General features: G+C 41.6%; 1 protein-coding gene and 1 pseudogene across 2 annotated transcripts in view; one reads left to right on the top strand and one right to left on the bottom strand.

Annotated features, from left to right (window-relative positions):
* Window positions 1–4,672: 4,672 nt before the first annotated feature.
* Window positions 4,673–5,900, top strand: LOC131495634 (non-histone chromosomal protein HMG-14-like; annotated as a pseudogene).
* Window positions 5,901–8,944: 3,044 nt separating this feature from the next.
* Window positions 8,945–15,471, bottom strand: part of POGLUT2 (protein O-glucosyltransferase 2) — a 14,954-nt gene continuing 8,427 nt past the window's right edge. For both annotated transcript variants that reach the window (XM_058743230.1, XM_058743219.1), the window contains exons 7-10: window positions 13,842–14,051; window positions 13,062–13,151; window positions 11,136–11,243; window positions 8,945–9,177 (exon numbers count right to left, since the gene is read on the bottom strand). In XM_058743230.1, the coding sequence (XP_058599213.1) occupies window positions 9,160–9,177; window positions 11,136–11,243; window positions 13,062–13,151; window positions 13,842–14,051 (426 nt within the window). In that variant the 3' untranslated portion in view covers window positions 8,945–9,159. The remainder of the gene's footprint in view (window positions 9,178–11,135; window positions 11,244–13,061; window positions 13,152–13,841; window positions 14,052–15,471) is intronic.

Genomic DNA, 15,471 nt, shown 5'->3' with positions numbered 1-15,471 from the left:
TGGACCCTAAAAGGCCAAATTGGTTTTACTGAATGATTCATGAATTGGACAGCATCCCATTGAGCAAATGAAAGAGAGCTCCATCAAGCTACAGAAGAGGAAAGGCTTTTAAAGGTGGGGGTGGGGTGGAGAGGAAGGCAATTATTAGCAAGTAATGCATTATTTTAGGTAAGGTCCTCCTCCTAAGGGGAATGGACGGGGTCTATCAGTAAACTCCCTAGTGCTGTAGTGCTGACCAAGAAGTTCCATGTTGACTGGTTAAAGGTTACATTGGTGGTGATCAGGGATCGAAACTGCAGTGAAGTTAGTGTTAAGTCTTGGTTTGCTGACGTGGGGTCTTAATATAAGTGACTCCATTTGGGGCCTGTGGTTTTCTTTTTAACGGTATGATCAGTCCTATCATTTCTTACCTTTCTATTTCCCACTGGTCACCTTCCCTGGCTCCTTGCACCCAGGCCTCTTTGGTATCGTCACCCCCGAACCCACCAGACGGGGCCCCTATATAGGGCTTTTGCCCTGGCTGTTCATCCTCCAGTTGATGAGGTTTGAAGTGTTGGGGTTCGGAGCCATCAGCCAAGAAAGAATTCTGACATGTCTTTGGGGCAAAAAGGTGGTTTTATTAAAGCACAGGGACAGGACTCCTGGGTAAAAAGAGCTTTCCGCAGATTGTGAGGAGTGACTGATTAAATATGGGGGAGATGGGGGGAGGTAAAGTCCAGGGAAGTTTCCAGAAGGGTTTTCATATGCTAAAGAAGACTCATGGGATCCAGGATCCTGGAGGCCTAGCTATTGTTGAGCTAAAGTTGCTTTTCCCTCTGGCAAAGCATTAACATTAAGACACAGGGAGTTCCTGGAGAAACGGTCTACTTTGCCTACTTTGCCTCCGTCAAGTAATGGGCTGCAGGTTATAAGGAAATTTAACTTTATCTACCATTTCCTTCTTGCCTTTGTTCCCCACCTCACAGTGGCTAACCCAGCATCTTGGTGGCTTCTTCACTTACAAGTCATTTTCTCATTGCGGCCTTCCCTCATCCCCTCAGCCACACTTCCTGTCCTTCTCTCCTTATTACCTAATATACTGTGAATGTAGCTGTCGCCTCAGAGAACTGTAAACTCTCCATAAAGGCACGGTGTTTTGTTGTTATCCCTCAAATCTCCTGTGTGTGGGATCATATATTTCTTGAATGACTAAATCTACCCCAAGCCTAGGGCAGATGGTAACTGCCCTCTTTTCTGTCACTCGTTTGTGCATGTGTGCCTGTGTGTGTGTAGTTCTATGTAGCTTGATCACATGGTATGTTCGGGTAACAGCACTATAATCAAGATATAGGACCATGCATCACAAGCATCCCTCACACCACCTCTTATAGCCACATCCTTTCTCCATATCCAGGATTCCTTTTTAAGAAAAATGTAACATAAGACTGTGGAAATGTAGCTGGCATGCAGGGGTGCAAGAGCAACTGACTCTGGGGAGTCCCAAACTGACCAGGTGCAGCCACTCACCATTGACAAAGTCCAAAGGCACAGAGACAAGTGGTGGTGAAGTAAGAGAGGAATTTATTTCCATGAGGCCGACACCCGGAAGACCACAGACTAATGACTCAAAGGCTGTCTCCAAAGTGCCAAAAATATTTCCAGGCTTATATAAGGAAATGTGGGGCAAAGTCAGTGGTACATGCAGGTGGGCAGTGAAGGTCTGGTGGGTCTTTGTCTTGGAGTCAATGACATGGGGTCTTGCTGGCTCAGGAAACCCCTTATTGCCTGAGGGAGTACTTTCGGTTCCCATCTGGGGGTGCTTTGCCCTCAGGGTCTTTTTCCAGAGTGAAGAGAAAGCTGGAAAGAAGAACTTAATCAGTTAGAAAGTTTGAGTTCAGGGGTGGTTGGGTGGCTCAATCAGCTGAGCATCCAACTCTTGATTTCTGCTCAGGTCATGATCTCATGGTTCATGGGTCCGAGCCCTACATTGGGCTCCATGCTGGCAGTGGGGAGCCTGCTTGAGATTCTCTCTCTGCCCCTCCTCATTCATGCTTGAGCTCTCTCTCTTCCTCTCTCAAAATAACTAAATAAACCTTTTTTTTTTCAAAGAAAGTTTGAGTTCAAAATGGAAGTAATGAAAGTCCTCTTTCAGAGGACTTTCAGTCCATGGTGTATTGTGGTTTTCTTCTTTCTTTCTTTCTTTCTTTCTTTCTTTCTTTCTTTCTTTCTTTCTTTCTTTCTTTCTTTCTTCTCCTATTGTTGTTGTTCTTTTTTTGTGATGTCAACCGTAGGACCATTTTACTATAAACCCTTGATGGGCAGGGTAACTCTGGGGACACGCCATACTTCCCTCCTCTCACACTTCACGAAGCATTATGACTACAGGCATATATTCCCACGATCCTTGTATTGTTGAGTGAAAAAGTAAGTTGCAGAAAATGTTTTTTGGAGAAGGGAAACTGTATACACATTTATATGAGCATATGAAGCTTTCAATTCACTTTCTCATACCCTAATTCAAAGGCTCCCTCTGAAAGTCTGGTTTAGAGAACTGGCCCGTGAGACTTGCCAATTTTCCCATCTATCAACGGGTCACACATTCCACGTTCATCAACCCAAGACATTCCTCCTGAATTCCTTACTGTAATCTCAACTCTCCTCATGTACACATAAACAAAAGATTTACAAGGCAAGCAGAGGCATATTATGAAAGCCATCTTGTCAGCACCCACTTCTCACTTATTTTTACAACCAGACATGGTGTTCAGAAGGGGAATCCCTGCTATGCTGATGTGTCATTGGAGGCCCAGGGAACACACACAGGTCATCTGTGGCAGTGCCATTGTGATAGATTGAAATGACAATCTTCTCAGACTGAGGGGAAAAAAGATTTGTACAATGAGAAAGACATGTTCCAGAAACTTCTAGGGTTGGTATTTTTTAGTAATAACTCCTAAGGCTTTACTCATCAGAGCCACAAAGTGAAGGGAATAATAATTCTTCAGCCATTTCAGCCACTAAAGTTTTTACTACTAGTATAATATAGAGATAGCCTCTTTGCTAATTAAAAATATTATGTTTTGTGTTTTGTCACTAATCTCCCTAGAACTGACCTTTGGTGATATGCTGTGTGCAAGCTATCCAATTGCTTTCCTTCCATATATAGGTATCTGTGATATTGTGAATTTTAATAAGAAATATATATACATGGTCTTAATTCCCATTTCTGGCACAGAGCTCCTAAAACCCTTAGAATTTCCTAAGAAAGTGATAATGTGTCTTTTGTTATGGCAATGAGGTGACTTTTGTAAAGTAGCTAGGATGGTTGCCAAGAGAACAAATCATGTTAGTGGTTTAGAACTTTTAACCCCACCCCCAATCTCCTTGGGAGGGAAGAGGGGGTTTGAGCTTGAGTCAATCACTAATGGTCAGTGATTTGACCAATCATGCCTCTATAATAAAACCTCCATAAAAACCCAAAAGGACTGGGTTTGGAGAGTTTCCAGGCTGGTGAACCAGAATCATGGGCCACTGAGCCCAAGCACATAAGCTCCTTGGTTGGGAATCTCACCCTATGTGTTTCTTTATCTAGCTATTAATTAATATCCTTTGATATCCTTTGTAACAAACCAGTAATCTAGTGAGTGAATGGGTTTCCTGATTTCTGTGAGGCTTTCTAGCAAATTAATTGAACCCAAAGAAGGGGTTTTGGTAATCTATGATTTATAGACAGCCAATCGGTCAGAAGCAAGGGTAACAACCTGGATTTGGGATTTCAGTCTGAAGTGGTGGGCAGTCTTATGGGACTAAGCTCTTAACCTGTGGAATCTGATGCTATCTCAAGGTAGATAGTGTCAGAATTGAGTAGAATTGTAAGACACCCAGCTGTGTCTGAGAATTGCTTTGTGGTGTGGAGACCACCCCTCACATTGGAATTTGTACTAGAATCATTAACACCCTCCTATCCTAGCTTCCTGCACTGCATTGTGCAACCTTTCTCCAACCTTTCAGCAGTTCTTGATTGCAGATAGAGTTTCCACATACACGTGGGTCTGGGTCTGTTTATGTATCACTATTCTGCTATTGTTCTATATTTCTATCCCTGCACCAACATCACATGGTGATGAATACTATAACATTATAAAAAGTCTTGCTGTGTAGTAGGGAAAGTTCTTATAATTCATCCTTCCTCAAGAGTGTTTAATTTTTCTTGTACTTTTCAGGCCCATACATTTTTAAAGAAAAAGTTTGAAAAGTTCCACATAAAAAGGGGCAGGGCATATTTTGGTTGGCATTACACTGACTATATACCAGGTTGGGGGGAGAAATAACATCTTTAATATTGATTTTGCCAATCCTTGAACATGTAATATTTTTCAATTTAATTAGCTTTTTTTTTTTCAAGTTTTCATAATTTTCTCTATAAAAGTCCTGTCCATTTCTTGTTAGATTCAATTCCTCAAGTATGCATTTCATACACTTTCAAGCACAGAGGTTGATGTGGGGCTCGAACTCATGGACCTGAGCCTGGAGTCAGACGCCCAACCGACTGAGCTACCCAGATGCCCCTTTCTTTATTTTTTTAAGTTTATTTATTTTTGAGAGAGACAGAATGTGAGCGGGGTAGAGGTAGAGAAAGAGACAGACAGACAGACAGACAGACAGAATCTGAAGTAGGCTCCAGACTGAGCTGTCAGCACAGAGCCTGACACGGGGGTCAAACTCATAAACTGTGAGATCATGACCTGAGCTGAAGTCAGAAGCTTAACTGACTGAGGCACCCAGGCACCCCTCAAGAGGAATGTTTTTAGAAGAGGTAGTGGGCAGAATTATTAGTGACCAGAAAAAGATATGTCCAAGTCCTGACATGCCTACCTGTGAAATGTAACTACTTAGAAATCAGGTCTTTACACATGTAATTAAAGCTCTCAACATGAGATCATCCTGTTTTTAGGGTGGGCCCTAAATCTAATGACTAGTGTCTTTATAAGAGACAGAAAAGGAGAAGATACAGAGACACACAGAGGGGAAGAACACTATGAAGACCCAGGCAGAGATGGGAGTGATGTGTCTACAAGCCAGGAAGCACCAAGAATTGCTAGAAGCCACCAGAAGCTACAAGCCACCAGAAGAGAGGCATGGAGAGAGAGCGCTCCTAGAAGGAACCAAAACTGCCAACACCTTGATTTCAGACTCTGGCCTCCAAAACTCTGAGAGAATAAATTTCTGCTGTTTTAAGTCACCCAGTTTGTAATAATTGGCCAAAGCAGCCCTAAGAAACTTACACAGAAAATAACATAGGAAACCCGCTTAGTGACGGAGCAATTCGAAAAAATTTCTTAAACAAGTTACAAAAAGCCCTGGCCACTAAAGAAAATATTGCTATATTCCTCTATTTGAAATCATCTTCTGGGCCAGGAGGCCCTGCAGCGGCCAGTCAGCTAGGTTTCGAGAAGCCTCTCTGCCTGCCCAGCCCGCCCTCAGGATGCCCAAGAGGAAGGCCAGCTCTGCCAAGGGGGCTGCGAAGGAGGAGTCCAAGAGGAGATGGGGGGAGGTTGTTAGCCAAACCTGCTTCTGCAAAGATGGAAATGAAGCCAAAAAAGGGGGCAGGAAGGGATAAATCTTCAGACAAAAAAGTGCAAGCAAAGAGGAAAAGGGGAGCAAAGGGAAACCAGGCTGAAGTGGCTAACCAAGAAACGAAAGAGACTTACCTGCAGAAAATGGAGAAGCTAAAAACGAGATTCCAGCCCCTGATGAAGCAGGAGGGAAAGAAGCTACGTCTGATTAATATTCTACGTACCATGTCTTATCAGTCATCCTGTCCCCCTTCTTGTACAATCCAGAGGAGTACTTTGATCAACTATTTTATAAATGCAAGTTTTTTAGTAGCTCTAGAAACATTTTTAAGGAAAGACACCCACTTCATCTCATTTCTTAAGTGTCAATGCTTTTTTTAAAGAGGTGAAATCATTTTCTTGTTATTTATTTATTTTTTGGTACAATCAGAAAATATTGGGGTATTGAATATGGGAGGCTTTGACTGCCTTGGGTATCAGCTCAACATTTCACAGATGGGGTAGTTTTTATATTCTACAGTACAAAGCATATTGAATGGCAATTGGGAGTCTGTCATGCATTTAATATGTCTTGAATATTAAAAAAAAAATTGTTTCCTAAAGAAAACCACTCCTTGATCTTGACTCTCCCTGTCAGAATTTTGTAAGTTCTATAACATCTTGGTTGGTTTTCCTAGTAACTTTGTTAATGTGCTGTGCAGGATTATAAATCTGTGTATGTAGTGTATATGATATTAAACTGTGAATTAATGGGACTTAATAATGTAACAGTGTATCAACATTTGAAGATATTGATACTTGATATACTGTTAAGGAAAATTTGCCTCCAAAGTTTAAGCTGGAAAGTCACTGGAATAACTTAGAAAAGAATCACAACTATATGACTTTTTTAGATTTTTGATATGTATGTTAGGAATTGTGTACAAATTGAGATGTCTTACTGGTCCTCAGCACAACCTATAAAAACTCAATTATGAAAGAAAAAAATCATCATCCTTTGAACATGAAAAAACACTGCCAGAAGAATCTAAGACATGCCACAAAGTAGGAATTATGCAGCAGAGTCAATCAACAAAGTACTTGCTCTAAAATACACTTCTATGAATCTACCAGGAAGTCAAACAACTTAGTAGGGAAATGAACTAAAGTAAGTAAATAAACAAACAAATAAAAAAAAAAGTAGGAAACACAACACAAATGGCTTGTGAGCACATGAAAAGATGGTCAGCATGAAAATCAAAACATAGTAAGTTACCATTTTACCCCAGATTAGCAAAAAATTTCAAAGTCTGATAACAGCAAGTGTTAGCAAGGAAGTACAGCAACTGGAAATCCTGTACCCTGCTGGAGAATGTAAATTGGGACAATCAAGTTGGAAAGTTGACATTATCTAGCAAAATTGCAGACATATATACTCTATAACCCAGTAATTTTATTCCAAAGCTGATGTAATCAGGAGACATGAATAAGAATGCCCATAGTAGCTTTGATTAGAATTGTCAAAAATGGAAACAACCCAAAAGTCCATGTGTAACAGAATGGCTAAAAGAGGAATCCTACTGATACAATGAAATACTGCCTACATATATAAACGAATGTGCTGCCACTCTGTGCTTCAACAGGCAAGTAATGACAACAATATGTTCAGTATGATTCCATTTAGAACAATTTACAAAAAGAAAATTCAACTACATTGCTTAGGGAGGAATGTGTAGGTGGTAAAACTATAAATAAGTACAGTGAAACCTTGGATTGCGAGTAACTTGTTTTGTGAGTGTTCCACAAGACAAGAAAACATTTCTAATATATTTTAACTTGATACACAGGCAATGTCTTGCAGTATGAGTATTAGGTGATGCCAAATGTCACATGATCACAACTGAGCCAATGGTTCTTGAAGTTCGCTTTGACATACCAGTGCTTTGGATTACAAGCATGTTTCTGGAGTGAATTATGCTCCCAAACCAAGATTTTACTGTACAAGGAAAAGATGATCACAACCATCACAATATTGGCCACATGGGAGCAAGTGAGTGGGAGATAATAGGGGGAGAGACAGGGGGAACTTCTAAGGAACAGCAGTGTTCCATTTCTGAACCTGAGTGGTAATATCCAAGCAAATCAGAGCTACACAGTAAAGTGGTAAAAAAAAAAAAAAAAAATGTTACTCAGGACTATTGCAATAGGGGAAGAGATCTCAGTATAGAACCAGCTCAATTCCAAATACAGTGCGTAAAAGTGGGGATTTACAGCCAAGGAGCAGGGTGGAGGTCAGTGGATAGAAAATTACTAAGAGGAAACATCGGGGTTATTGGAGGGATTCTGGCAAATCTGAGCCAACAGGATTCTTGCTAAGGACAGGCCAATCTGATCAATCACCTAGGGGGGATAGTTGAGGACCAGGAACCCGAATAGATACCAAGAGTGATTGGATGTGGAGGATGGGGACTCTTACTAAATGGACTCAGCAGAGTTTTTGCTGAAACCGTATTTTATAAGGAAGTGCCCAGATGGCCCTTGAAGGCTCAGGAACTTGACTAAACCTTGGCCAAACAAAGAATCTTTGACAATAATTACATGGGTGTTTTCTTACAATTATTTTCAAAATGCAGATACATGTTTTATAGTCTTCTGTGCATAGGATACATTCCACAACGTAAAAAAAAAAAAAAAAACAATAGATTATTTAACTTGAAGATAGATGGAAGGGAGACCATTAGGTAAAGAAATTTACACGACATTATATTATGGTTCAGTGTTAGGCTTTTTAGCCTGTTTTTAATTCTCTTAATCACATTTCAGTGATTTTTGGTATTCACCAATTTGATATTCATTGAGCTTTTCTAGTTGTGGGCACCCTTTTAGATGATGTGGAAGATCATGGTCTCTGCAGTCAAATCTCTGCTTAAAGTCTGGTAATGATGAGATCACTAACACCGTCAGGTAACTACAGTGGTTCAAGTATGCAGATGCAGAGATTTGGAGGAGTGATTTCAGAGATGTGCACCAGATGGTCACTGAGCCAGAAGAGAGTCATGGCACTCCAGACCAAGAGAAAAAATAACCAAGGAAGGTAAGAAACAAGGAACGGACAGAACAGTCCAGCTGGTTTTGCTGGACTGTAAGATGCATACTGGGAAGTGGCAAGAAACTAGATTGCAGATGCAGGCCTTATTAGGTGTATTTTTTGGAATTATGTTTGGTCACGGTGGATGAAATGTCCAAAATAACAGTGGCATGCAGACAGCAGCTCACTGCTTTGTCATATAAAACATGCGTGCACGTAGGTGGTGGCTGCTGTGATGCTCGACACGGAAGCCAGGGCCCAGACTCCCTCTGTGTACCGCTCCACGGTCCAAACACAGCTAATAATTAGCACAACACAGGTCTTTAAAATAAAAGTGGTTTTATTATAAAATTCTAAAACTGTGCTTTAAAGGATGGTCACAGGAATACTGCATAAGAAGAAGACACATATGTTCATAATCCAATCACATAGCAGACTTTATATTGTCCACAGAATCAATATTTAAAAAACATTCCTCTATGTCAGTTAAAAAGAGCCTTCAGAGCACCATTATTTGAAGGGAAGGTATTTTGCACATCAGAGTTCATCTTTGGTCTGCAATTAAGAAGCAAAATATTTAGTGCCATCAAGAAGTCTTATACCCGTCAAGATAACTTACATTAGTTTATTAATTATTTTCCCCTAAAGGTGGAAGCAGCGAAAAAGGCAAGTGGGCGCTAAAGGTTTGTAGGGCCTGGGACTATGCTCGGAATCCCTCCTGGGGAAAGTCACATTGTGTTTTATCGGACTGCTGATGGGGAACACAAACATGTAAGTATTTGCATTACTGTAAAGGGCTTTGTGTTATGTATCTTATCAGTGAAGGGCTACAGCAGACAAGGAGGAGGAACCTCTAAGTCCACTGGTCAGTGTTGGCACTCCCCAGCATCACTCAAAGATAAAAAATAAAAAAAGAGGACTGGAGAAAGGAAGCCGCCCAGTTTCATTTGGAGCCAACAGAAGTGTTGTGATACCAAATCACAAATTTCATGAGCAGGTACATTTCAATTCTGGAAAAATTTTAAAAGATTTTATTTTTTAAGCATTTAATTTATTTTTTAAGTAATCTCTACACCCAATGTGGGGTCAATCCAAGATCAAGAGTTGCAAGCTCTGCTGACTGAGCCGGGCCGGTGCCCCGAAGTCTAGCAAGTTTTTTTTTTTTTTTTTTTTTTTGTCAATGGCTTTAACTAATTTAATGAACTTCCAGCACTGACAAGCCTTAACACTGATGAAGAACCGTTTCTGGGTGGGGGTGAGGGGGTTGGTTAGTTACTTAGTGGCAAGTCTGCACTCCAAACAAAAAAAGGAAATAACCAAAACTGATTTGTAGCACCTGCTGTTGTCATGGTGACTCTCCCTCACCAGGCAGATTCCAAGGTACCAGAAATTAACTAGTGTGCAAAATTCCTAATATGTAACAGACAGTGAGCTTATATAAACTGATTCTATCATACCACTGGATAGCGGTCACTTAATTCGTTTCAAACCCCCTGTGAGTCAGGCATGATAACTGCCAAATCTGCCTTCTCATTTTTGGTCACAATACCACAGTTTTGAGTTTGTTCTTTCAGAGACATGATGACATTGCTTAAAATAATGTCAAGCCAATATATTACATATGTATATATTTATGTAACATATATGTATACATAGAGTGTAGAGATATACACTACAATTTATATAGTATATATTCATTCAAACAAAAAGCATTACAATCAAAACAACCCTCCCCTGCCACATCATGTCTTTATACACAACCAGGCACACAATCTGGTGATGGAGACTAGTTCTTGGTCCTAGCCTTGCTATAATCCAGCTGGGTGGTTATGAGCTAAATTCTTCTTTAGGCTTCGTTTTTATAACCGTAAGATGAAGGCATTTCCTGGGTGACCCCTAAGTCCTTTTTTTTTTTTTTTTAATTTTTAAAAAATATTTTAGTAGGCTCTGTGCCCAACATGGGCCTCAAACTCACAACCCCAAGATGAAGAGTCGCACACTCCACTGACTGACCCAGCCAGGCGCCCCCCCTAAAAGGTCCTTTTAGCCTTACAAGTCTGTGTAAATCTACCATTTGTTAATGAAATCAGTATATATTGGTGGTATGAACAGAGATTGCTCTTAAATGCATAATCTGGTAATATATGAATAATCACGGTCATATGTTTTTCATCTCTAAACTGAGATGATGAGTTTTGCCAAAGCCATCTCCCGTGACACATGTGAAAACACTTTTAAAATTATAAACATCTATTCAAAGGCCATGTGAATTCTCGCGTTAAAAAAAGGCTCTCCTCCACTTTGCCGGGGGCTCCTGGACTTCTCCCCTACCTGCATCTCGGTGCCCTTTCTCTGGCCATGTTGTTCCCATGGCATCTGCCCCTCGGTAGACTGAAGGGTAGGCAGGCCCCCAGAGAAGCTCAAATAGTGGCTGCCCGACTGAAGGACTGAAGGGACGGATGAGGACTTGGAACAAGACTAGTTCTTGCTCTGCCACTGCCGGTTCGGGTTACCTGTCTCCTATGGCACGTGCAAGGAAAGAGGTCATCTTCAGTCTGTGCTTCTACCCTCTGCATGCCCTCTCGGATTTGGGGCTCACTCACTTGCAAATTGGCATATTCCTGTGGAAGCAACAAATCAGAAGTGTGCCTTTTGTAACTCGGAGCACATCCACCAAATCAGATACAGTGGAATTTGCTAGGATATGGTCCTTTTAATTCATACGTGTCAAGTTGTGAGAAGCAAAATTCATCATACTCCCCTTAAACCCCCAATAACAGAGTTTCTGAGAGGTGGCTGTCCTTTGGACACCGGCTGCTGATTGCTACTGCACCTCTCCTTATTCTATCCTCCATTTATTTATTTTTAATGTATTTATTTATTTTTTTTTTTGAGAGAGAGACAACCCTGTGGGGGGGGGGGAGGGGCAGAGAGAAGGGGAGGAGCAGAGGAGGGGCGGGGCAGAGAATCCGAAGCGAGCTCTGTGCTGACAGCAGAGAGCCGCCACTCAGGGCTCAAACTCACAAACTCACAAATTGAGATCATGACCTGAGCCAAAGTCAGATGCTTAACTGAGCCACCCAGGTGCCCCCACCATTTATATGACTTGTACGGTTTTGGTTTTGCCAGCTTCTGCCTTGAAGTGAAAATAATTGTGCACACGGTCTGCCCTAGACTGGGAATTTGAGGCTAGAACATATTTCCACCATGGCTTGCACAGCTCGGCCACCACCTTGATCTATCATCCGCCTGCTGTGTGTTAGGCTCTGGGCCAGGTGATGATGCTCTAGGAAATGTAATCCGAATGAGTGAGCACAAGCCTGTGGACCTTGAGGGATTCGGACAGTAAATCTTCCACTTCACCCTCTCCGTCCCTTCACCAGCCCCTGGGAAGGTTAGAAAGAGGGAGGAGCCAGTGCAGACTAGAACTGTTCTGGAGTGGAGTCTAAGATTTGGGGCTCAATACCTGCAATTTTGAGATTAAAAAAATATCTTAATTTAGATCTAGTAGTATCATTAGGAAATTACTTGTTACTACTGCATTTTTTATTTTTTTATCTTTAATTTTTTTAACTACTGCATTTTTTCTATTTTATTTTTTATTATCTTTAATTTTTTTAACTACTGCCTTTTTTAAAGTTTTTATTATCTTTAATTTTTTTAACTACTGCATTTTTTATTTTTTTATTTTTTATTATCTTTAATTTTTTTTAACTACTGCATTTTTTAAAATACCTTTTTAAGTTGTCAGATATACTTTGATTATAATCCCTAAATGCTTAGGCCCATGAAAACAGTTTCCAAGAGAAGCCATGGCTCATATGGAGTCAGCAGTATAGGTCAGAAGACACTGGGCACTGTTTAGACAAAGAAATGGTAAAGCAGCGGCAAGATTGTACAAAGAGCAGGGGCGCCTGGGTGGCTCAGTTGGTTAAGCTGGTAAGCCTCTGACTTTGGCTCAGGTCACGATCTCACAATTTGTGGGTTTGAGCCGCACGTCAGGCTCTGTGCTGACAGCTCAGAGCCTGGACCCTGCTTCTGATTCTGTGTCTCCCTCTCTCTCTGGCACCCCCCCACCCCCCACTCGCACTCTCCTCTCTCAAAAATAAATACTAAAAAAAATTAAAAAAAAATTGTACAAAGAGAAAATACAGATCCATGCACAATAACTTGGCAGGATCAGAGGCCAATTTCTTAACCACACAATACAGAGTGCTAACATAAATACTTTCCCCATAATGTTGTAGCATTCTTGTCTAGCTAATGTCGGGTTTGTACTATTTTCTTTATGATTTGATGTTGGTCCCTGGTTTTTGCCCACAGAGAAGTGTATGTATCTCTTTATATTAATATACTTTTAGAAACTATTCCGTGAAATGTTATTTGCTCTTAACATGCCCAATGCAAATAGTATGTCTGTTTTCTTAGAAAACACTGACCTGGAAAAGTTTAAAATAATAACAGAATATGTCATCGCCCATGAGATTATTTCTTGCAAATTCCTGTCCTGCTTTTGCTATCTTCTTTGCCTGTGGGAACAATGACAACACAAAGTCCCTTAATGAAACATGTTTTTTTCTCCGTGCACACATATGCAAACTGATCTACAGGGTACATGTATCCTGGGACAACGGCAGGAAAAATCTTTGAGGGTAGTGTTATGTGGTAAAGGGAACATTTAACAACAGTACGTTCAAATTAAAGGGAGGTTTTTTTTTTTTAGAGTTGAAAGTTTGAGGAATCATACTGGACCTTCTAGAATGAAGCCTCTCTTGCAGAGAGAAGGCACACATTAAATGAGGTAAAAATGACTTTGTAAAGTAAATGCAAGACAAAGCTTAACTGCCTTAACAATTCTCAGCAATTTGCCTGAAGTTTACTTCATGCAATCCTGCAGGAACTTTTTCTTCCTGCCCGTTTGAACATTTTCATATTGTTAGTAAAGGGGAGGCAGTGCCTGAGGCTCTGATCAACCTGACCGAAAAAAGAGAGAGCATCCTCAAGGCCAACCTCTAGCTTTTTATCTCAAGTGCAGAGTGGACAGTTAATCCAGACACCATGCCAGCGTTCACCCTGAGGGGGACAGATGTGCTACTCTGGGGTAGTGGGCGGCCTCCCACTGAGAGGGAAGGGTGTATGGCTCAGCATCCGGGATGCTCTTCTGGCACAAGACATTTAAAACGAGCCCGTGACGGTGGGGCAGGAGAGACTGACCTTACCTCTTCGTCATGATCTTTTGCCCATTTAAGTTTTTCCAGGAGATCGCTCAGGTTACTTTTCACTGGAATGTAGTGCTTCCATGGCTGCAGCTCATTGTAAAAGTGCTCGTAGTAGATGGAGTCCTGCTTCAGCACAACACTGTCACCGACGAGGAGGTATGGCAGGCGATACGCTGCGACAGTGCCATCAACGTTTATTTGGTACTTGTGCTGAAAAACAGAAGAGAAGCCTCCATCACACTTCCCTTCTCCACTCTCTTTACTCCCTCCTCTTTCCGCACTTGAAGCCTCATCATTGGCAGACACGAACTGGCCAGATTTTGCCCTCTGCCTTGGCCATGGAGTAAGTGCTATCATATGGACACCTGGCCTAGAGCTAAAGGCTTATTGTGATGCTCTCCCAAATTTCACAAGGGGGCCACAAGTCTAACATTAGAGCAGACAATACAATACTAAGACTGCTGTCCAAAGGCCACAACCTAGGAAAGATAGGCTTATCGTGATTTTGTAATCCCTCTAATACTTTACTGATCACGTATGAGCACCTAAGCATGGTAGCCTATGCCATATTAACTGTACCTTTTAATTTTTTTTAAGAGAGAGAGAGTGAGGGAGGGGCAGAGAGAGAGAGAGAGAGAGAGAGAGAGAGAGAGAGAGAATATCCCAAGCAGGCTCCATGCTCAGTGTGGAGTCTTATGCGGGGGCTCGATCACACAACTGTGAGATCATAACCTGAGTAGAAATCAAGAATCAGACGCTTCACTGACTGAGCCACCCAGGTGCCCCAACCATACCTTTTAAACATCAGATGGCCACACACAAGTCTTGAGAAAATTAACAAGCGTAGACGCAAGAGCAGCTATGAATACAAATATGCCTAGAGCCATGGTAACAATTATTCTCTAGCTGTAGCAAGTGCAAAGGCCTGGCACAACACCCACTGATGAGGGATGGCTGGCAACCTCTCTTTCTTTCACAAGTCTTTGTGAAATGCATACGGAGGGAGTGATGACAATTCAACTTACGGCCTTATTTAGGACTTCCTGCTGCCATGGAACCTATCCAAAGAAAACCTGGCCACAGGTGCAGACAGAGCTGACGAATCACTTACTTTCCCACATTCTGAGGACAGGTGAGTACCTTTTGTCCACCTTTCATTCCATGACATGGGGTCTTTAAAAACCACTTAGTGGCTTAGGGGCGCCTGGGGGGCTCAGTTGGTTGAGCGTCTGACTCTTGACTTCGGCTCAGGTCATGATCTCGTGGTTTGTGGGTTTGAGCCCTGTGTCAGCTGTGTTGACAGCGTGGAGCCTGCTTGGGATTCTCTCCCCCCCCCCCCACCCCTACCCCGCTTGCTCTCTCTTTCTCAAAATAAATAAACTTAAAAAAAATAAAAAAAAAAACACTTAGTGGTTTAGAGAATAGGGCAGCGTCCCACTGCCTAGAAGAAGGAGTTAGAAAAAGGATCCCTCCACAGGAAAAAAGAGCAGTCCACATTTTAGACACAGAAAGGTCTCCCTAATCTCCAGGATTCCCAGGCAGATCATTTGCATGGGTTTCAAGACACTTCCCCATCAGAAAGTCTGATGTGAGATACTTGGTTTATTTCTTCTTTAGACTGTTACGATGT

This window comes from Neofelis nebulosa, chromosome 1 (assembly GCF_028018385.1).
Source record: "Neofelis nebulosa isolate mNeoNeb1 chromosome 1, mNeoNeb1.pri, whole genome shotgun sequence".
NCBI lineage: Eukaryota > Metazoa > Chordata > Mammalia > Carnivora > Felidae > Neofelis > Neofelis nebulosa.
Note: the sequence above shows the minus strand (reverse complement) of the source record. Positions and strands in the feature narration are given on the sequence as shown.